Here is an 18796-nt window from a genome sequence, read left to right as displayed (position 1 = left end):
TAAAAGAGGAAGAAAAACATAGGTCAAAAATATCTTCAGTACTTGATGCAAATAGTTTGGTTTTCATTTCACTTTTTTCCAACAAAAATGGAGAACTCAGAAATAAATAGTTCACATGGTAAAATTTCTTATAGCTTTATGATAGATTGAATGCTTTTACATGTAGTTAATAACATGGGAAACTATAGGCTCGAATCATATTCTCCCTTCACATCGCTATGACTAATGCAATATGATTATGTGTTTGGAAACCATTGTTATGTCATCTATTTTTAACCTTCACAAAAATGCAATCTTTTGTTACCACTGAGTCACTACATGTTACAGTAATTTGTTAATTATTTTTTATTCATTAATTGTTATAATTACAAACATACTGTGCACTGTTATGTAACAAACATAGATAAATAAAACGAATATTGCCCTAAAAACTGTGCAAATAGTCTGAGAAAATTAAACCTGAATGATGCAAGCCCTTCAAACTACCCCCAAGTTGGTCTTAACTCAATATTTAAAAAAAAAAAAAAAAAAAAAAAGAAACGGAACGAAAGCAAAAAGATTGATAGTTTAGGTGACAGTTGCAAGAATTAAAATGCCAAGAAGTCTTAATATCTATGTATAGCACCAAAATAAACAACTTTGGTTCACAGAAATCTATTCTCGGAGTATAAACGCAATGGGTGTTACAATACAAACTATTCATGAGGACTCAACTAAAAGGAATGATCATAAATGCTATTAATCCTACCTACAAACAGCAAAGTATAATTTCAAAGGGATCCCCAAAGCCCTTTTGTTCACGACGATTTAAGCTCACAAAAAATATGCAGACACCAATCAGGAACAATGTTATAAGCACCAGTCTAATTGCTAGGTTGTTGCATGATAATTATAAATGTTTTGTTTATTAAAAGAGAAGTGGAAAGGTAAAATGAATATTGTCATGTTTTTTGCGTCACACAGAAAACAAGGTCTGATTCAACGTTTGGGGTTTCACTTTTGGCTGTTTTGCATGAAAATACAACGTAATTAATCACAAGTTATGACTATTTGGGCATGTCATGATGGATGAAGATCTGTTCGTCACTGCATTCTTATAATGTTATGCCTGATATGTACACTACATAAAAGGAAAATAAAAGCTTCAAATTTCCAACCCTGAAGGCATGCGTGGTAAAATATAATAATTAAGTTTTAAAAAATATATTCCTAACTCATCCTTACTAATGTTAACCATTCGACTTTCTACATAAATGATTAAAAATATCACAACTGTTATAAAACATAGTGCATTTTACAAGTCCTTCATAGACTAAAGGATCCATACTTCTGTTTAAATACAAAAAAAAGTTAAATAGTTAAAAAGTTATTTCAGAAACATACAGTACTGTGCAAAAGTTTTGGAAAGTGTTTTAAAAATATGATAAACAAAGATGGTTATAATAAAATTTGCAAACTTAATTTTCAGTTTAAATAAAAAATGAAACAAAAATACTAATGTACGGGAGTGTTTTAAGGGTTGAACCGCCAAAATAACGTATAGATTTTAATTTTTTTCTGTGAAGATCTGTTATATTTGTTTGTTCTTTGCATTGATTTCAAGTAAAGCCTTATTTCATTTTCAAATTATAAATTCTAATTAAAATAAAAAGGATATTCTCCAGTTGATTTATGCTTTCTGGGAACTTCTAGATTTGAATTTGTTTTTCTTTTTAATTTTGTGCATTCTGTCCATACATTTACTCATCTCCAAGTCTGTCATTCCTTCCAGAAACCTTTGCACAGTGCTATAGTGGCTTGAGACTTGATTAACCATTATGGAGATACAGTGTAGTGTTAGATGGAGTTTGCTGTAGGTGGGGTTGAGTTTAAATCCCAGTGTTTTTGAAGGCAGCTTTTCAATCAGGCGGCTCCGTATTGTCTTTGATTACTGTTACCATGTACTTTGGGCCGAACTGAAGCCTAACGAGTAGCTAAAGGAGAGAGCTCTGACATCAGACTGGTGGCACGGCTGGAGAAAACACTGGTCTTTTGCACAAATTGGTAACAAAGATGATGGTTATGCGGAGTCGCGTCTGTCATGAGGAGCAGGGCGCAGGACATGGTGGAGGTGGTTTTCCGGGGGGCCAGGAAGGAGAAGTTTTTCAGGATTTGTGCATGGGAATATCGGCTCTGCTCAAAGCCAGGGCCAGTTCCAAGTCTTGCTGTTCTTGAAGTCGAAGTCTCCTCAATCTCTCCTGCTCCTCGCGTTCACTCTCGCGCTTGGCCCACTCCAGCTGGGCGCTCTCACTTCCGAACTGGAAGAAAAGAAATTTACAATAAGTGACAAAAACTACAGTGCAGCTAAGTCAAAATAGCAACATTAAAACAAGGAAAAAGACATGATTTGAAGAATATCGTTTGAAATTTAAACTTGACTTGACTGCAAACATATCAGAATGATTTTCGATGTGTGCAAGAACCAGATATTGATTCTTTGGGGAAATGTTTTTAGATTTATATGATTGTGGTAATATGACAGTAAACTAAATAGGTACTGAATCTATAAATGAAAACCTAGCCTGGCCAGTCAAACCTATCTCAACTAATTTTTCCATTATGAAATTGATGTAAGAATATTGCATACACAGTGACGCTTAGTATAATCAACACTACTGAAACGCCTATTCTACAAAACTCACAATAATTCACTTAGTTTTATTGATTTGCTTTTTAAAGGTGCACTATGTAACTTTTCTGGTGCACGTCCACCACCATCTTGTCTACATGATGCTGCCAGTGGTCCACAATAGCCGGAAGTGCTGCGATGCAGGGTAAACGTGACTTGTGTTAATGCTTTTCTCTGGCAAAATATCTGTGGAAATGTCTCTCAGCTTCATAAATCTGCCCCATCTCCAACTCTTCATCCAACAAGAAGAACATGAAGAATTTATCCACAACTATCAAAGAAAGAAAGATGAAAACGTAAAGGCGAACAACAACTAGAATTAGTGAACTACTCCTGAGCAAAACTAATGTTATGGTCATGAATAAAACATAAGTAATAAGTCATTCATTAATAAGTAACTTGTGAGCTCAGACTGATTCCACAAAAATTTATTTCATGATGTAGATATCAGCATAGACAGAGAGATTTGTGCAGTTCGAATGCTACAGATGTTCACAGATTACATGTCTAGCATTTAAACTGCACAAATCTCTGTCTTTGTCAATATCTACATCATGAAATCGATTTTTAATTTTAATTGTAGAATCAGTCTGAGTTAACAAGTTACTTACGTTTAATTCATGACCATAACGTTAGTTTTGCTCAGGAGTAATTCACAAACGCTAGTCACTGTTCGCCTTTATGTTTTCGTCTTTCTTACCTTGATAGTTGTGGATAAATTCTTCCTGAACAGAATACGTCCTTTGTCGACCTTGTTGGATGAAGATTTGGTGATGAGGCAGATTTATGAAACTGGTGGAAAATACGCAAGACATTTCCACAGATATTTTGCCATAGAAAAGCATTGACGTACGTAACGTTTACCCGACATCGTGGCACTTTCGGCCGTTGTGAAAAAGGTCTATACCACATTAACCTTATCCATCTCTGGAAATAAGCCTGAGTTACCAATACAAATTACAGGTCAGCTCTGTGAAGTGGTATGTTTTAATAAATGCTAGTACGGCATCAAGATTGCCTAATAATAACAGTAAAGGTACCATAACTTAGTTTTAATTTGCAGTCGCCCAAATATACCAATAAAAAAGTTATTTTATCCCAGTGATGAAATCCAGAGATCCAACTGTAGTTACTTATAGATTATAGACAAATCTTTTTAAGTAACAGTTGCGTGCTATGATGACTGGCCAGGCTGGATGCTAATGGCTAAAAGAAAGCCTGCTTAAGTGAACATTGATGTCTCTTTAGCATGAGAAACCAACATTAAGAGATGAATTTAAGTGATGTTCTGTCATTTCCTTGAAAATTTTCATGATCCACCATAGTCTTGAGTGCATGGATTTCCGTGACTGACATATTGAATACATCGGTGCTTATGATTCATGACATTCATATTATGAAGTGCAGACGTTTGTTCACATGCAAAGGATTTCAAAGTGGACCACACCACACCCTTGTACGGTCTTACCTTGACAGGCTCGGATCCTGGCAGAGAAACAAGAATTACAATAAAAAGAGCTACATATGAAAAGCATAAATCCCTTATTTGCACAATGTTGGCACAAGTTTAACGCAAGCTCAATGTCAAACAGCACAAGAAGACACAAAATACTGCCATGCAAAACATCCACTCCACTTGCGGTTAGAACATGGCAGACTGAACGGGGAATTAAGAGAGGCAATGGGCTGCTTCCAGGCATATCCGAATTTGACAGTGGATAAGTGCTAAGTATTGTCAAGAACATGGAGAGGTGGAAAAATGCTCGCGGAGTGATACCTGACGGGACAAGTTCAGGGACTGCGAGGCCTAATCCTGCTTCCTACAAAAAGGCGAGACAACAGGAAGCATGCAAGATCCCCCCCCAGACAAGACACGAGAGCTACGGTGAAAACATGCAAACAGGTATTTACTCAGAAGCTGCTAAACTAAACATGGATGTAAAGCAGTGGCGTTTGCTGGTACCCGGGGACACCCAGAACTATCTTTGGTGTGTTTTGGGTTGAATCATGATCACAGTTTATTAAATTTGTGTAAAAAATCTGAAATACTGCTTCTTGTGCATGTGTTACTCATCTAAAATTAAAACTGCACTTACCACAGCGGATGGTTTACTGTAGCTTGAGCAAAGTACTTTCATTAAATTTGAAAGATTTCTTAAACTACTAAAGGTACTTGCCTAGGTATTTTACATTTTTATAAATATTTAAAAACAAACATGATTGCCACTTAAAACGTATTTATTCACGGGTTTCAGGCAAATACTTCCTTTGTGATATGAGTGACTTTGTAAAGACTCTTCCCTATTCAAAACATATGTACTTAATTGCTTGAAACCAATTAATATACCTGTTTGGCGTTCAGATAAACTCACTATTATAAAAATATGAATGTCTTGCTCTGGGGCCCCTCTACCAGCTCTGTCTAAAGCTCTGCTCCAATGAGGAACGCTGCTGCGCTTGGAAATGGACAGACACTGAAGCCTTTACATAATAATGAAGTCAGCGGCTCATGCGTGGACCAAACTTACAAAATCTGACCCCGCCACAGGGAAATCTTTGGGCAAGTGACTTGAATGTGGGGCGCTCTGCTGTGCATTGAACAAACCTAACGGAGAAGGAGGACATTTTATTAAAAAGTCAGGGCTAAAATCGGAGCGCACAGTGCAAGTGTATGAGGCTGATAGGTGCATATTTTTACTACAATAAGCTTACAGATGAAGCTGCATGACATTGTGTGTATTCAAACTATAATAAGGACAAAACAACAAGTAGAGTGGGCGATACAGACACTGACTGATATGACAAAATAGATATATTCTTTGACAATACCTGACATGATTTTTTTTTTTAAAGGTCCATTGTATAATTTTTCTGGTGGAGGGTTTATCTAATATGTTATTGCTTTGTCTGGAATGCTTCACAGTATGATATTAAACCTTTCTATCTTCATGGAGACCAAAGCTGAACAAGTTACAGGTTAGATATGTAGAGAGGCAAACCCCGTCACTGTTAGAGCACCTGTTTTTCTAGGTTTTTTGAGCTATAAAACCACCTGTAATTGAATAAATGTAAGATAGAGCTGTTTAATGTCATACTGTGGAACATTCCAGGCAGAGCAATGGCATATCCATAGAAACAAGCAGGTGACAGACCCCCAGTCAAAAAGTTACATAGTGCACCTTTAAATATATATAAATATATTAGCTTTTGTTTAGGCATCAAGACAAATATGAAAGGACTAGAAATTTCCCACAAAAATGCATTAATTAAATTTTATACTCTTCTTGAGAACTTTGTGACTTGTGCTTCTTTCAATATGCATGCTACTAATTTTATATTAAATATTCAAATTTTGCATAACTTTAAAACTGCATTTACAATTTACAATATTTTTGATAATACTATTTGCAAACATGTATGCATAAGAGGACATATCACCTGTAGTTTTAGCCTTATCCATTAAAATGACAAAACTTAACACCACCTTTAGGTTAAGATTTAGTTGAACCTGCCCATAAAATACAGTAGACCATAATTTTGACCCAATTAAATTACAATTTTAAGACCTTGGGAATACCCTGTGATACCAAATCCATAAAATTACCCCATGCATGTCTCATCTATGCCCTTTTGGATCTCATGGGAAAATGCATTGACGAGTATAATAGGCGCATGTGTATTATTGCATGTGCTAAATTTACACAGGAAACGAGCACGAGCATATGGTGCACCGAGTGCCCATGGGAACGAGATATTGGTCAAAGCGAGGTGTTAACCACATTTTGAGTTACAAGCACTCAAGCAAAGCAGCACACTGTCTCAAGTCACTGTGAAAGGCAGACACACCCAGAGCACACCAAGCTCCGCATCAGTGACAGCTTAATTTACATTGAACTATTACTGATCCTCTGAACGCCGTGTACCACAAACACAAACCCTTTATTATGGCACAAAAGATTACAAGAAGTTGATGCTCACTTTTGTTCTTTCACTATCCAAATGTCAATAATGCAGAAACTATGGTCTATTTTTTCTATTGCTCAAAATGTGTTAAGCATTATGTTGATAAGGGCTGCAGCTAACAATTATTGACTAGTCAGCAAAATGGAGTTATTACTTGTTCTGCAACGCTCCACAAGATTGCATAATACTGATCTTTAAAACTATTACACAAAATTGACTCTTGTGAGCTTTTAGTCATGTTATAATGTTGCTACCGCAGCAAAAACATGCCTGGAGTTGTGTTTCGTTTCATTCGCGCATGTTTGTGAATGAAACAATTATTATTAGTCTGTCTGCACTCTTTGTGATGTCACGAAGCGGTAGTTTTCAAGTTAACAGCTACCTTTTTTCCCCTAGTTCAGTATAGTTTGGCAATTCAAGGGCTAGAACCAGTTGGATGATTCTAGTGAAGGTGTATGGAGTTTGAAAACAGAGAAGTGCTTTCTGTATTACCACATGACATCACAAGGGAGAATATGTTGTCTTTTTGAGAGCCTAAAAATTGTCAACCCTCTCTCTGTATCTGTTGCAGTGAGCCTAGCCATTTTGTTTTTAAAAGTTTGTATTAACTCACCGTACATGATCCTGGTGTTTTTATTTCACTATTTTGTCCATAAACAAATTCGAACCCTGTAACCAAGCCTCATGACTTCATTTGACTGAAGCCGAACACTAAAGGAAGATGTCACCCTCCCTAAGTCCGTTTCTTTCTACAGTCTATGATCTGTACATGACAAATTTGGTCAAACGTGTGGGAAAAAAAATCTGGTATAGCCCTTTAACTTATTCAATATCCAAATGAAACCAATGTTATTACTTTCAAAACTGTGTACACCCTGCAAAGCCTCTCACTTCCTAGTGTTTTGGATGTGGCCTGGTGGCTGATGGTAAACCTCAACCTCTGAGTGGCAGTGCGAAGGGGAACACGACTTTCTCACGCTGTGGCTTCTGCTTACAGAGTCACACCGGAAAAGCACCCGGGTGGCAGGACCCAAGGGTGGGGTGAGAATAGCAAGATAAACTCAGGCTATAAGTAGTCAATGAGGTAAAGAATAGCAAAGGGATGATTTTGAAACTTTCCCAAAATACTGCATGTCTTTATAATGAGAAAAATGGAATATGCAAAAAAAATGCTATTTATGATTTGCAATAAAAATGAAATTGTGCACTGAGTGTGAGTCTAGTGTACATGAACGACAACATAAAAGGCTAAAGGACTCAGTAAGGTAAAGAATAGCAAAGGGGTGATTTTAAACTTCCCCAATTAAGTCTTCACAATGAGGAGAAAAATTAAATGTCCAATAACACCAAGAATTAATTATAATATGATTTGGAATAAATAAGAAGTCTTGCATCTACTGTGAGCCAAGTCTATACCGAGAACAAGATAAACTCAGGCTAAAAAAAAGGTCACTTAGGTGAAGACTACAAAAGGGTTCCCAAATAAGCCTTCACTATGAGGGAAATGAAATATATTACATAGATATATATATAATACAGTAGTCTCATAGCATAATAGTCAATGTCAATAAGATTACTACGGTGGCTTGTAGGCAGCTGTACATATTTTCTGATTGGCTGAGGACTGAGCCCATAACACCTACGGATGTAACAGACTCTGGAAAATGAAACACAAAACAAAAAATAACATAGGAAGTTATACTATGAGATCAGCAAAATGTTAATCTATTTATTTATTTTATTTTTTTGCAATTACAATATAATTTGCAATACTTAAAGCGAAGCAATGTTTATAAAACTTGAAATGGCTTTACTTCTTATTACTGTAATGTAAAACTTTAACATATTTGGACTGCCATTATATTATAGCTATACATTTTTGTATTAGCTGTCTTGTCTTCTTTATTTTTACATTTAGACTCATACATTAGGTTGAGTGTATTTTGATAATTGTCTTTCTAAACTTTGTATTGGTGTAAAATACTATTCAAAAAATATTGTAAAATATTTAAACAGTACTACGATTTTTTATTTATTTATTTTTATTTTATACATATTTTGTATTTAAAATGAAAAAACTAGATGAGGGAAAGGATTGGACTGAATAGGATCTGCCATAGTCTCATCCTAAGCTTATGTTTATCCCTGCTTCCACGGCTTGTTCCTGTGTTTTAGATGTAGTTGTTGTCTTCATCTTTACTCCTCCCTCCTCTAAGGTCACAAATCTTTGAACTTTCTGTTGAACTGCATCTCTACCAACTGCTTTCCTGTTTACAAGTTCAAAAGAAGAAACGGCTTTCTCCTCTTCGCACCCTCAACGAACAAAAGGGAAGCTACAAATTTTTTAGCTCAACTCCCAGAGCACTGAAATATCTTTGGCAGAATAACAGTCAATTAAAAATAAGCACCGGAGAAGATTGTTTGGTGATATATTTGAGTTGAGCTGGGAGCAAATAAAGCGTAGGGCTCCATATTAAAACACATATCTTATAAAAAGAACAGAGACCGCACAAGCCACAAGCACACAGACAGGTTTAACACTGGGGCTTACCATAAGGGGGTGCAGGGCGAGTAGGAACAGTCTTCTTTGGAACTGCTGGGTTGTCTGATTTCTGTCAAAAGACAAACTCATTTATAGCATGTTACTTTCGTTTGAGTTTATAGCTTGATGCAAGGTGTTAAAATGGAAAAAGGAAAATGGCAATGTCAAAGTGTTAAGTACAATGCTAAAGCGGTTTGTGTTGCTGTCAGTTTTGTCTGGTGTGAAAATCGACTTGACATGTTCTTACATCACACCATGCACTGACCACTTTATCATTACAATGCAGCCTTTCTTTTTTGCTCCACAAGGATATTCTCCAACATCCAAAAATCACTATATGCATTTAAAGCAGACCTATAATGATAAATTTACTTTTTAGAGCTTTTAAGCATGTTGTAGTTGTTTCCCATCACCATTCATTCACTCTAATTTGGAGCGATTCATACATGTCTGAGCAATTGTTAAAGGTTGTATAGAGGATTTTCCAAGGAACGAGAAATCCAGCGACTGTTTGTCCTTTTTCAAATGTTGCGCATGCGTGAAACCACCCCCCCTCCCCTACAGCTCCCTACGTAGAAACGCCTTCTCCCGCCTCCTCACTACGCCAGAAACAGGTTTGTTTACAGCCGGTGAACTGCACATGACTTGTAAACAACTAACTACAGTGTTGGTTAGGCAAGGCGGAGAAGTGAGGAGCGGGGGGAGCGGGTGTGCGGACATTTCGTTCGCGGACGAGAAGTGAGGAGCAGGGAGAAGAGCGGAGCAGGGAGAGAGGAGAGAGGAGAGAGGAGAGGGGAGCGGTGCGCGGAGATTCCGTGCCCGTAGAAGTGAGGACAAGGGGGAAGAGCGGAACGGGCAGCGGGGACAGGAGTAGGAAAGGGGAGCAGAGAAGGTTGCGCGGAGATTCAGTGCGAATGAACTAGCTACAACACGCAGCAGCAAGCGGACTCTTTCTTTGCCTTGAAAATTACGTTTTCAGACATAGGATATCGCTTTCGTGTCCTGAAAAACGTTTGACTAGCTCTTGGAAATAAAGTACGTTTTCATAATAAGCAGAAGTTACCTGTCCAGGAGTAATTTGGCGACCAATGCGTCAGTCTTTAGACCCTGCGTCTGCTTCAGTCGCCCATCGCTGGAATGAATCTACAAGAATCACCTTAGTTTGGCTTCGCTGCTTTTCCCCTTGTCTTCTTCTTTCAGCGACCTCAAAAACGGACTTTCTTTTGCGGCTAACTGCTCCTGGATTCTTGTCTGCCATTGCAACAAACTTTGTGCTAACTGCGAGGAAGATATAGGTCAAAAAAAGCCGCTAAGAACTGTTGCGTTGGTGGAGTAAACAGCGTCTGTGCGTCTTGCGTCTGTGGACTGCGTGACAGGCGTACGTAAACCACGTACCGGCGGCGCGCAGGCAGGTCAGTTACGCTAGAAACGTAGGGAGTTTGATTGATAGCCTGTCAGCTAACAGATAACGAGGCAATGTCGTTATCTATTGGCAAATGTTTAGCTGGCCCCACCACGTCCAGAGTTGATGAATTTTTATTCTCTTTTTTTTGGTCATCATAATTACAAGGCTACTGCACCTCTATAATGCTATCATTGACAACTTGAAACAAAAAAAACAAAAAAAAAATCCTCCATACAACCTTTAATCATTTGTTTTCAATTCACCATATTGCTGTTCAATCCTCCAGTTTGATTTTCTTTATCAGTGATACCCATAGGATTCGGCAGGGTCGTGTAGTCATGTTGGTACAAATGGAAAAAAAGTTCACTACTCGCTAGTGTGATTTGCAGCGATCCATCGGAAATGCCGACTCTCTATTGTGATTATTTTTACAGCAATGTCAACTCCCATTGGGTACTCCATTTTTCTGTCGCGGAAGTCAGCAGCTTTGTTTCTTTTATGATGCCATTTTAGATTCATATTTTGAAAATTGTTAAATTGCTTATGAAAATTGTTAAAATGTGCAAATTATAACATAATAATCCACGGGTGTCATAGATTATAGCTGTATAGCAGACACAGAGACAATAGTTTCTTTTATCTTTTCATTTAAAGGTGCAGTATGTCACTTTTCTGGTAAGAGATTCTCTACCTGCTCCACAGGTTCCACAGTATGGAATTAAACTGATCAGTTTTGCATTTATTGAAGTACAAATGTTTTTTTATTGTGCAAAAATACCTTGAAGAACAAGCATTCTTTCTGTATACAGGGTCACCTCTCCACAGCTGACCTATAATCTGGATTTGTATCATGTAATTACGCAGAATATTTTTGGCAAAACAATAACTCCATGGAGACCAGCTGAAAAGTTACATAGAGCACCTTTAAATGAAAGCTATAGTATATTAAGAGTCTTTTAACCCACAAATTGAGAATCCTCAATCAAACATTGAGCTATTAAGAAACTATTGTTGCACAGGCTACATTTGCTTTTGTAGCTCTCAGAATGTAACTGATTTGTTAATATAATGCTGCCACATTGTTACTACAGAACTGGGAATTGGAAGTTTGGTTTACAGACTCTTTCAGATTGTATGAGTGGAAACAAAAACATTTAGCACCAATTTTACAACTACAAAATTCATCCCTGGAGCTTACCTTTGCCATCTGACTAAAATCTGCAAATCCTCCTTTACTTCCAAAAGCGCTGCCTGCAAAGGGGTCCATTGTCCCAAATACATCTGGGACAAAAGACACAGGAAAGACAGTCAGTTGGGAACATTTGAGCATGTTTATGGAAAGACCTTGTAAAAATGTAATGAAGTAGCGCTTTATAACTATTTTGGGACAAGGCAATGTGGCGTGACTTTTCATTTTCCGTGACATTCAGGCAAAGAAGAAAAAAAAGCAAAAAGAGTCGGGGGTCTTGCGTGAGTGACGTATGCAGCCAATCAGCTAATTAAAGGTGTCAGTTGGTGAACTGTGTAGCTGCACTGTGGCTCTGCTGTTTTGAACCGAAGCAAGTATGCAAGAGTTGATGAAGAAATGGGGCAATGGCTACAGTGGAAAAACAAAACATTGTAACAGAATATGTTTGTTGTGAATGTGGCGTCACAAAAGAGCCCATTCACTGCTATCGGGCTCTGTTTTTCTTGTACGCACAGAGCTACAGTCAGCTCTATGTGCCTGGTATAGAGGTGTGTAGCATTGGTTCTGCTTAAAACAACTTCCTCCCTCCATGAATGCAGGAGGTCAGTGGCTCTCAACCTGTGGTACGTGGGATTCCTCTGCTGGTCATGGTCAGGGTACAAATTTAGAAATGGTTTTATTACCTATTTTTCATTCTGATAGAGAAAATGATCAAAATTATATTTCAATTTGAATGGATGCAATAAGCAAATGATGTAATATTTTAAGTACCAAACAACAAAATATGATCTTATTCTGTAAGAGAATTGCAATGTAAAGCCTGTAGTTTATATTTGTACAGATATGTTCTGATATGTGATAATTTAATTATGTTTCAGGTCATATATTGAGTCTTTTTGTTAAATCTCCTCAGTGCAAAATGTGAATTTTGAAAAGAATCACAAATCTTATCACCATGCTTGTCAGAATAAATGCAATAACATATTTTTTTCCAAATCCTTTTGAAAACACTCTATCACCACATGACATCACAAGGTGGAACAAAGGATTTGTCTTATAAAGAAATTAAACCTGAACTATTACCAATTTATTGGTCACTGCTGACTTAAGTATGATGACGTAATCCCTAGGTATTAGGTGGAATTCATCACATAACAATCGTGACTAAACCAGGATGTAAACCCGAAACTAAATTAGGATTAAATAAGGAATAGAACAGGACCAAGCCAAGTCCACACCAGGACTAGAATAAGCTCTATTTAGCCCAAATAAAGCTCATTCTAGACCCTGAAAAAGTTTGATCGGTGCACAGAAGTTGAAGCCTGGGGTACTTCTGCCTTGGTTCTTGATGCTCCTGGATAAGACACAGCTCAGACCTGCTTTAATCTTGGTTGAGTCCATGTTAGGTCATTTGTTAGGTTAATGATGTAATCCATGGCTGGTTGGTTTCACCCTGGTTTAATTCAGATGTTACTTTGTTTAGTCCATACTTAAACCCATAACATAATACGCTTATTTTATTCCCTTTTTAAATTACCTTTTAATTTCCTTTTTAAAAACGTGTGTGTAAATCATTTTATATTTTATGGATGTATGTACTATGTTGACAATGAACAAATAAGGAGTGGAACCAGAATAAGCCTTTGGTTTCATTCTACTCCTTTTAAAACTCATTGTGACTTGTTGAATGTTACATTACATCATTGTCTTTGTTAATAATGTTTTTCCAAATGAATTTCAAATGAATAAACCTTTTGAAATTTGGGTATTTGCAGGGTCAAACATTATCTGTGGTTGTATGTGGGATTAATTGTTTGATATTGACTACATTTACTTCTTCATTATACAGTCAAAGATTTATCATAAATGAGTTAAATATTAGCAGTGTCTTGTAGTAGCCCCCACTCTCACACACAGTTTGTTATGTTTGGCTCCTACATCTCTCCTGTTTTTTTCCTAAAAGAGTGGCACTGGTGGGGGGTTGGGTATTTTTAGTTTGGTTAAATGCGTAGGTACTGGTGCTAAAAATAACTCCAAAAACCACAGGAAAAATTGAAGCCACAGAAAGTTAAAAATTGTTTGCCCCTCATGCCCCCAAATTATAATTTTGTCCCAAGACGTCACCCAGAACGGCAATAAAAAGCTCTTTGAGAAACATTGCACAACACACTGTTCCCTCACCTTTAGAAAACTCCATAGTCACTGGCTGGGAAAAAATAATCCCACTTATATTAAGTGTAAAGATGACTAATAACATATCGGAAAAAGTATGGTTTTGTTCAGCGCAAGACCTTAACTGAACCTACAGCACAACCAGCTGTATTACGTATAATACATTTAACCAGCCTTCTAGATAGAGAGACAATTACCTTTTCTGTGCTACCAAAACATTTTACTATGAGGAGAAGGTTTGTCATTTAATTTCCAGGGGGCAGAAGAAATAATAAAAGATTAAATACAAAATGCAGCAGGATTATCAATTAACTCGTCTGTATCTAATTAATACCATATCAAGGATTAGCATATGAATGAATGTTAATATTTTTCCTTAATAACAAATTAATGGTTACATGGATGTATGAAATAAATAAGTCCTGAGTACTGTTCAGAGTGAAAACCCTATGCTAATAATATTATAGTCAAAGACTACTATTACTACAGTGACATGCATACAGAGTTCTAGTACAGTTGCTCTTACAGAAAAGCTTTATAGGGCTGAATTGCACCTGTGGAGATGTGCTCAAGTAGTTTTTGCAAAAATAAAGTCAAAAGTCTAAGCACAGGCAAATCTCCCCATGATCTCTGTGTCTCTTTTTACCATCACCACATGAAGCTTCTGACAGATCTAATACCTGAGTCCTTTGCTCTGGGGCTGTTTGATCTGAATGGATCACTGCTGCTGAAGGCACCCGGCTGAAAATGAGCACATGACATGCATGTAAACACGAGATATTCAAAGGAGAAGGTATTCACAACAAAGCAAAAACAGAAACTCAATAGCATTTGTTTACCACTGTTGATAACACTATTGGTCATAATACCCATTCTAGCTTATGTAATGCTAATGTTTTGTTTTTTTTAAGTAAATTAAAGTTAATGTATATAAAAGTATACTGTAATAGGAGTAAAAAGTAAAAGGAGTAACCAAAGAGCTCCTATCTGGTTCTACTTTTAATAGAATTTATTCTCTAATTCAATCAAATCATAATCATTTTCACAAAGTTGTGCTTCATGACTACTGAATTATACAGGATATTGGCTATATTAGAACTGATTATTTCTGTCTGCAAACACAGAAATGCATGAAGCAAAAACAGAAAAGGAACATGGAAAAAAATCTGAAAAATGGGGTCAAGCACGTGGTCTAACAAGAAGAATTTACAGTTAAAATATTTTGGAGGTTTCTAAATTAGGAGAGTTTTACACTGTATACTACCATGTGTCTGGAGGTGTATTTAAAAAGTATTAATAGTATCTTAATTGTGCAATTTGTAACTTTTCTGGTGGAGTGACCATCACATGCTTGTTTGCATGATGTTGTTGTTGCTTTGTCTGGAATGGTCCATAGTATGGCATTAAACCTGTGGTTCTCCATGGGGACCAGCAGGTGCTGCTACTGCCAGGTCAAGTTATGGGTCTTATGAGGTAAACCTGCTTATAGTAAGAATGCATGTTTTTAACAATAAAACAGCTGGAATTATATAAATACAAGACAGATGCGTTTAATGCCACACTGTAAAATATTGGTAGTTTTCAGATTCTTGAGTGTGATTACATTGTATTTTGCCATGAAATATCCAAAATAAAAAATAAATAAATAAATTAAAAAAAGGTAAATTCACAAATGTTGAATCTGGTATTTTCATTTACTGACTAAACTCAAGAAATAACTATATTGCAATATTCTTTTGCTTTTTAAGAATATTAATTTTAGCTGCCCCCAATCTGTATTAAATAATATTGGCCTATAGGATCCTGTGACATCATCTGAAACCCAGCAATTCCAGGAAATACCCTCCAGAAAAGTTTCATGGTGAACCTTTAAAAATGTTAACAGTCATTATTAGTACAAATGGGTTTTTTCTTTCCACTCAGACTCTGGTGCTCAAAAGGCTTAGCAGTACCTTGGCTGGCGGCGTGGGCTTTCGACCGAAGGGGTCTGCAGATGCAAAGGGGTCAGACTTATTCGCCCTCTGAAAGAAGTTCTCAGCAGCGGAGCTTTTGAAGGGAGAACTTTCTTTAAAGGGATCTCCGCCAAATGGGTCTAAAAAAAAAGACAGGACAGAGGGGACAGTGTGTAACTGTGAGCAACTAGAGACGTGTCCTGGAATCATCTTAAGCTTTAAAAACCAAATAATCCTTACTTTATTGTACTTTTCCGTCATATAATGCAAACAGACTGGAAAGTAACAACAAACATTTCCATTCATAATAAGTAGGAAGCCTTATAGTAGGTTGGATTTGGGAAATGCTTAGTCAGTGAATGGGGGAGGGTTAGTCAGAAAGGAAGGGGCAGTTAGTCAGCAGTAGTGGACCGGGCAGAGGGTAAATCACACATACCGTCTAAGAGGTTGGACTTAAAGGGGTCTTCTGTCTGGAAAGGGTCAGGTGGAGGGTCCTTGACGATGGGACTGCTGCTGCTGCTGGCTGCTGGTGCTGTTGAACATGGCTATTCTGGACTTCAGAGAACTATTCTGTTTGAAGAAGTAAGCAAATATTTATACAGTTATAGAAAATAACCAAAGAGTAAGTTTTAAAATATATATAAAAGTAAAATAATAATAAAGATGAATATAGGATTTCAGCACTAGGTATATATGTGTAGATGAGGTGTTACTAAAGATGAATACAGTAACAGCATTAGACTCTAAAGATTGTTGTTATCAATTTGATAAAAAAAAAAAAAAAACACACATTAAAAAGTCCAGTATTACACAAAACTGACTCTTATGAGCTTTAAGACCTTTATCATTAGTCTGTCTGCAATTCTAAAGCTCAAATGCTCTGTTCCACCTTGTGATGTCATGAAGTGCTAGTTTAAGATGATAGTTCACATTCTACCTTTTGTTTAGGAGAGATTGGAAACTCCAGGGCTGAAATCATCCAAATCATTCTAGTGAAAGTGCCTAGAGTTTAAAAACACAGTGGAGCACTTCCCATATTACCAGATGGCATCACAAGGTGGAACACTGTTTTCTCTTAGAGAGAAGAACTCAGCCTAACTATGCAGGGTTTGTACAACTTGCACAACTCCAGGTATGTTTTTGTTTAATTTAATTTAAATGACAGGTCTTCAGACATTGTGCACCACATACTCACCACAGTCCCAAATCCTCTGTTTTCCTTTTCAGCAAATCCATCTGAAACGTCCTCAAAGTCTTTGTAGTGACCTCCGTTGATCTCCTTCAACGCACTGTTGTATTGCTCTATGGTCTTAGACACCTCCTTTTGGTTTTCCTGGATCATTGACAGTTTGCTGCGAGCCTGGAAAACAAATGGACAGATGGTCAGCAGCTCAACTTCTGTGCACCAACCTATTCAGTCTGTCGCTGTTTGTTTAAACGTGCAGTGAGCAACTTTTCTTCATGATTGCATGAAGCTCTTCCTGAGTGTCACAACAGAGCTAATTAATACTAATGCCATACAGTGGAACATTCTAGGCAATATAATAACATCTCCATGAAGACAACATGGTGGTGGATCTGCACCAGAAAAGTTACATAGCACACCTTTAAGCCACAAAGAGTATTGTTGAGAGCAAAACGTACACTTCATAGACAAATGAAACATGCTCATTATTATAGAGCTTCACTAAACATGATAAAATGCAAATAACATTAATTATATTCAATAATGTCAATAATGCAATCTTATAGAAACTAATGAAGCGGCCAGAGAACTAATATTAATGTCTACCATTGAAGAGCATGTGCGATGTGTGATACACAGCTTCATAGTGTGATGGTGTTTGATTGTGTTCATTAATGAGTGGACCTGATTGAGTTCATCCTGTGTAGTTTTCATGGACTTGACGATACTGTCCAGTTGCACCCGTCCTGACAGAAGACTCTGCTCCAGCCGCACTTCCTCATCCTGCAGTCGGCTCAGCTCTGCTCTAGTCCGGGACACATCGTCCTCCTGGTTCCGCAGGTCGCTCTCCTGAGAACGGATCTGGGTCTGAAGGGATGAGATCTGGAACAAAAAATTAGCAGTAAAGAATAAAATATTTTCAGGAATTAGGTCTTTGTAGATTTCATATAAAACTAATACTTTCTTTAATAATTACTTTTGTTTTACAAAATATAGTTTGTACAACATTTGTTGCAAGGTCATAGCCACATAAAGATGCATTATTTAAAAACACATTTGTTTGCATGCACAGGCAGGTTACTTAAGAAAGCTTCAAATTTCAGTTTCAGAGAACTGGAAAAAAAAACTGCCTATGGTTACTTTCTAAAATATTTTCTTACTGATTGCCCCTGTTTAAAATGTATCACTTGAAAATCTTGCTAGGTGAGTCAATTACTTGCACGATTTTGCCTTCTCATTTTTTTCCCTCGCAGATGCCTCCATGTAAACATAATATCATTTTTCTGATTGTGTCCAGTCCTCTAACTCTCTCCATATGTAAAATGTGGGAACACGTGTTTTTGTGAGCACGGCCCTTGGTTAAATTGAGTCCACATGTGCATTACCATGGCACCTGAAGGGAAACTTTGCTATAAACATGTTATTTTTATTAGGGAGCTTTCTGACCATCTGGCTCTCTTCTTGGCACTTCTGTTTGACGTCATTGAGCATTCCCTCCAGCTTCGCGCGTTGTTGCTCCATCTCCTCTAGTCGGCTGTGGGCGTTCTGCTTCTGAGACTCCAGGTCCTGTAGTCCAACACTCTCCCGGTCATAGTCACCCTGCATGTCCTGAACAGAAACACATCAGCAGGTCCTATATTACGCAAAATTCCCTCTTGTGTGTTATAATGTTGTTACCTCCTCAAAAACATATCTGGAGTTGTCTTTTGTTTCATTCAC

The 18796-nt window shown here is 37.2% G+C and overlaps 1 protein-coding gene across 1 annotated transcript in view; it reads right to left on the bottom strand.

The window, feature by feature from the left end:
- Positions 1-327: 327 nt before the first annotated feature.
- LOC110164093 (epidermal growth factor receptor substrate 15-like 1) overlaps positions 328-18796 on the bottom strand; it is a 33502-nt gene continuing 15033 nt past the window's right edge. The window contains 11 exon segments of the mRNA XM_055151512.1: positions 328-2297; positions 5197-5273; positions 9183-9243; positions 11777-11859; positions 14620-14680; positions 15892-16031; positions 16328-16412; positions 16414-16461; positions 17087-17251; positions 17762-17959; positions 18524-18685. Of these exon segments, the coding sequence (XP_055007487.1) occupies positions 2145-2297; positions 5197-5273; positions 9183-9243; positions 11777-11859; positions 14620-14680; positions 15892-16031; positions 16328-16412; positions 16414-16461; positions 17087-17251; positions 17762-17959; positions 18524-18685 (1233 nt within the window). The 3' untranslated portion in view covers positions 328-2144.

Source organism: Boleophthalmus pectinirostris, unplaced genomic scaffold (assembly GCF_026225935.1).
Source record: "Boleophthalmus pectinirostris isolate CB_2022bp ecotype Guang Dong unplaced genomic scaffold, ASM2622593v1 HiC_scaffold_16, whole genome shotgun sequence".
NCBI lineage: Eukaryota > Metazoa > Chordata > Actinopteri > Gobiiformes > Gobiidae > Boleophthalmus > Boleophthalmus pectinirostris.
This window is presented reverse-complemented; position numbering and strand designations above follow the sequence as displayed.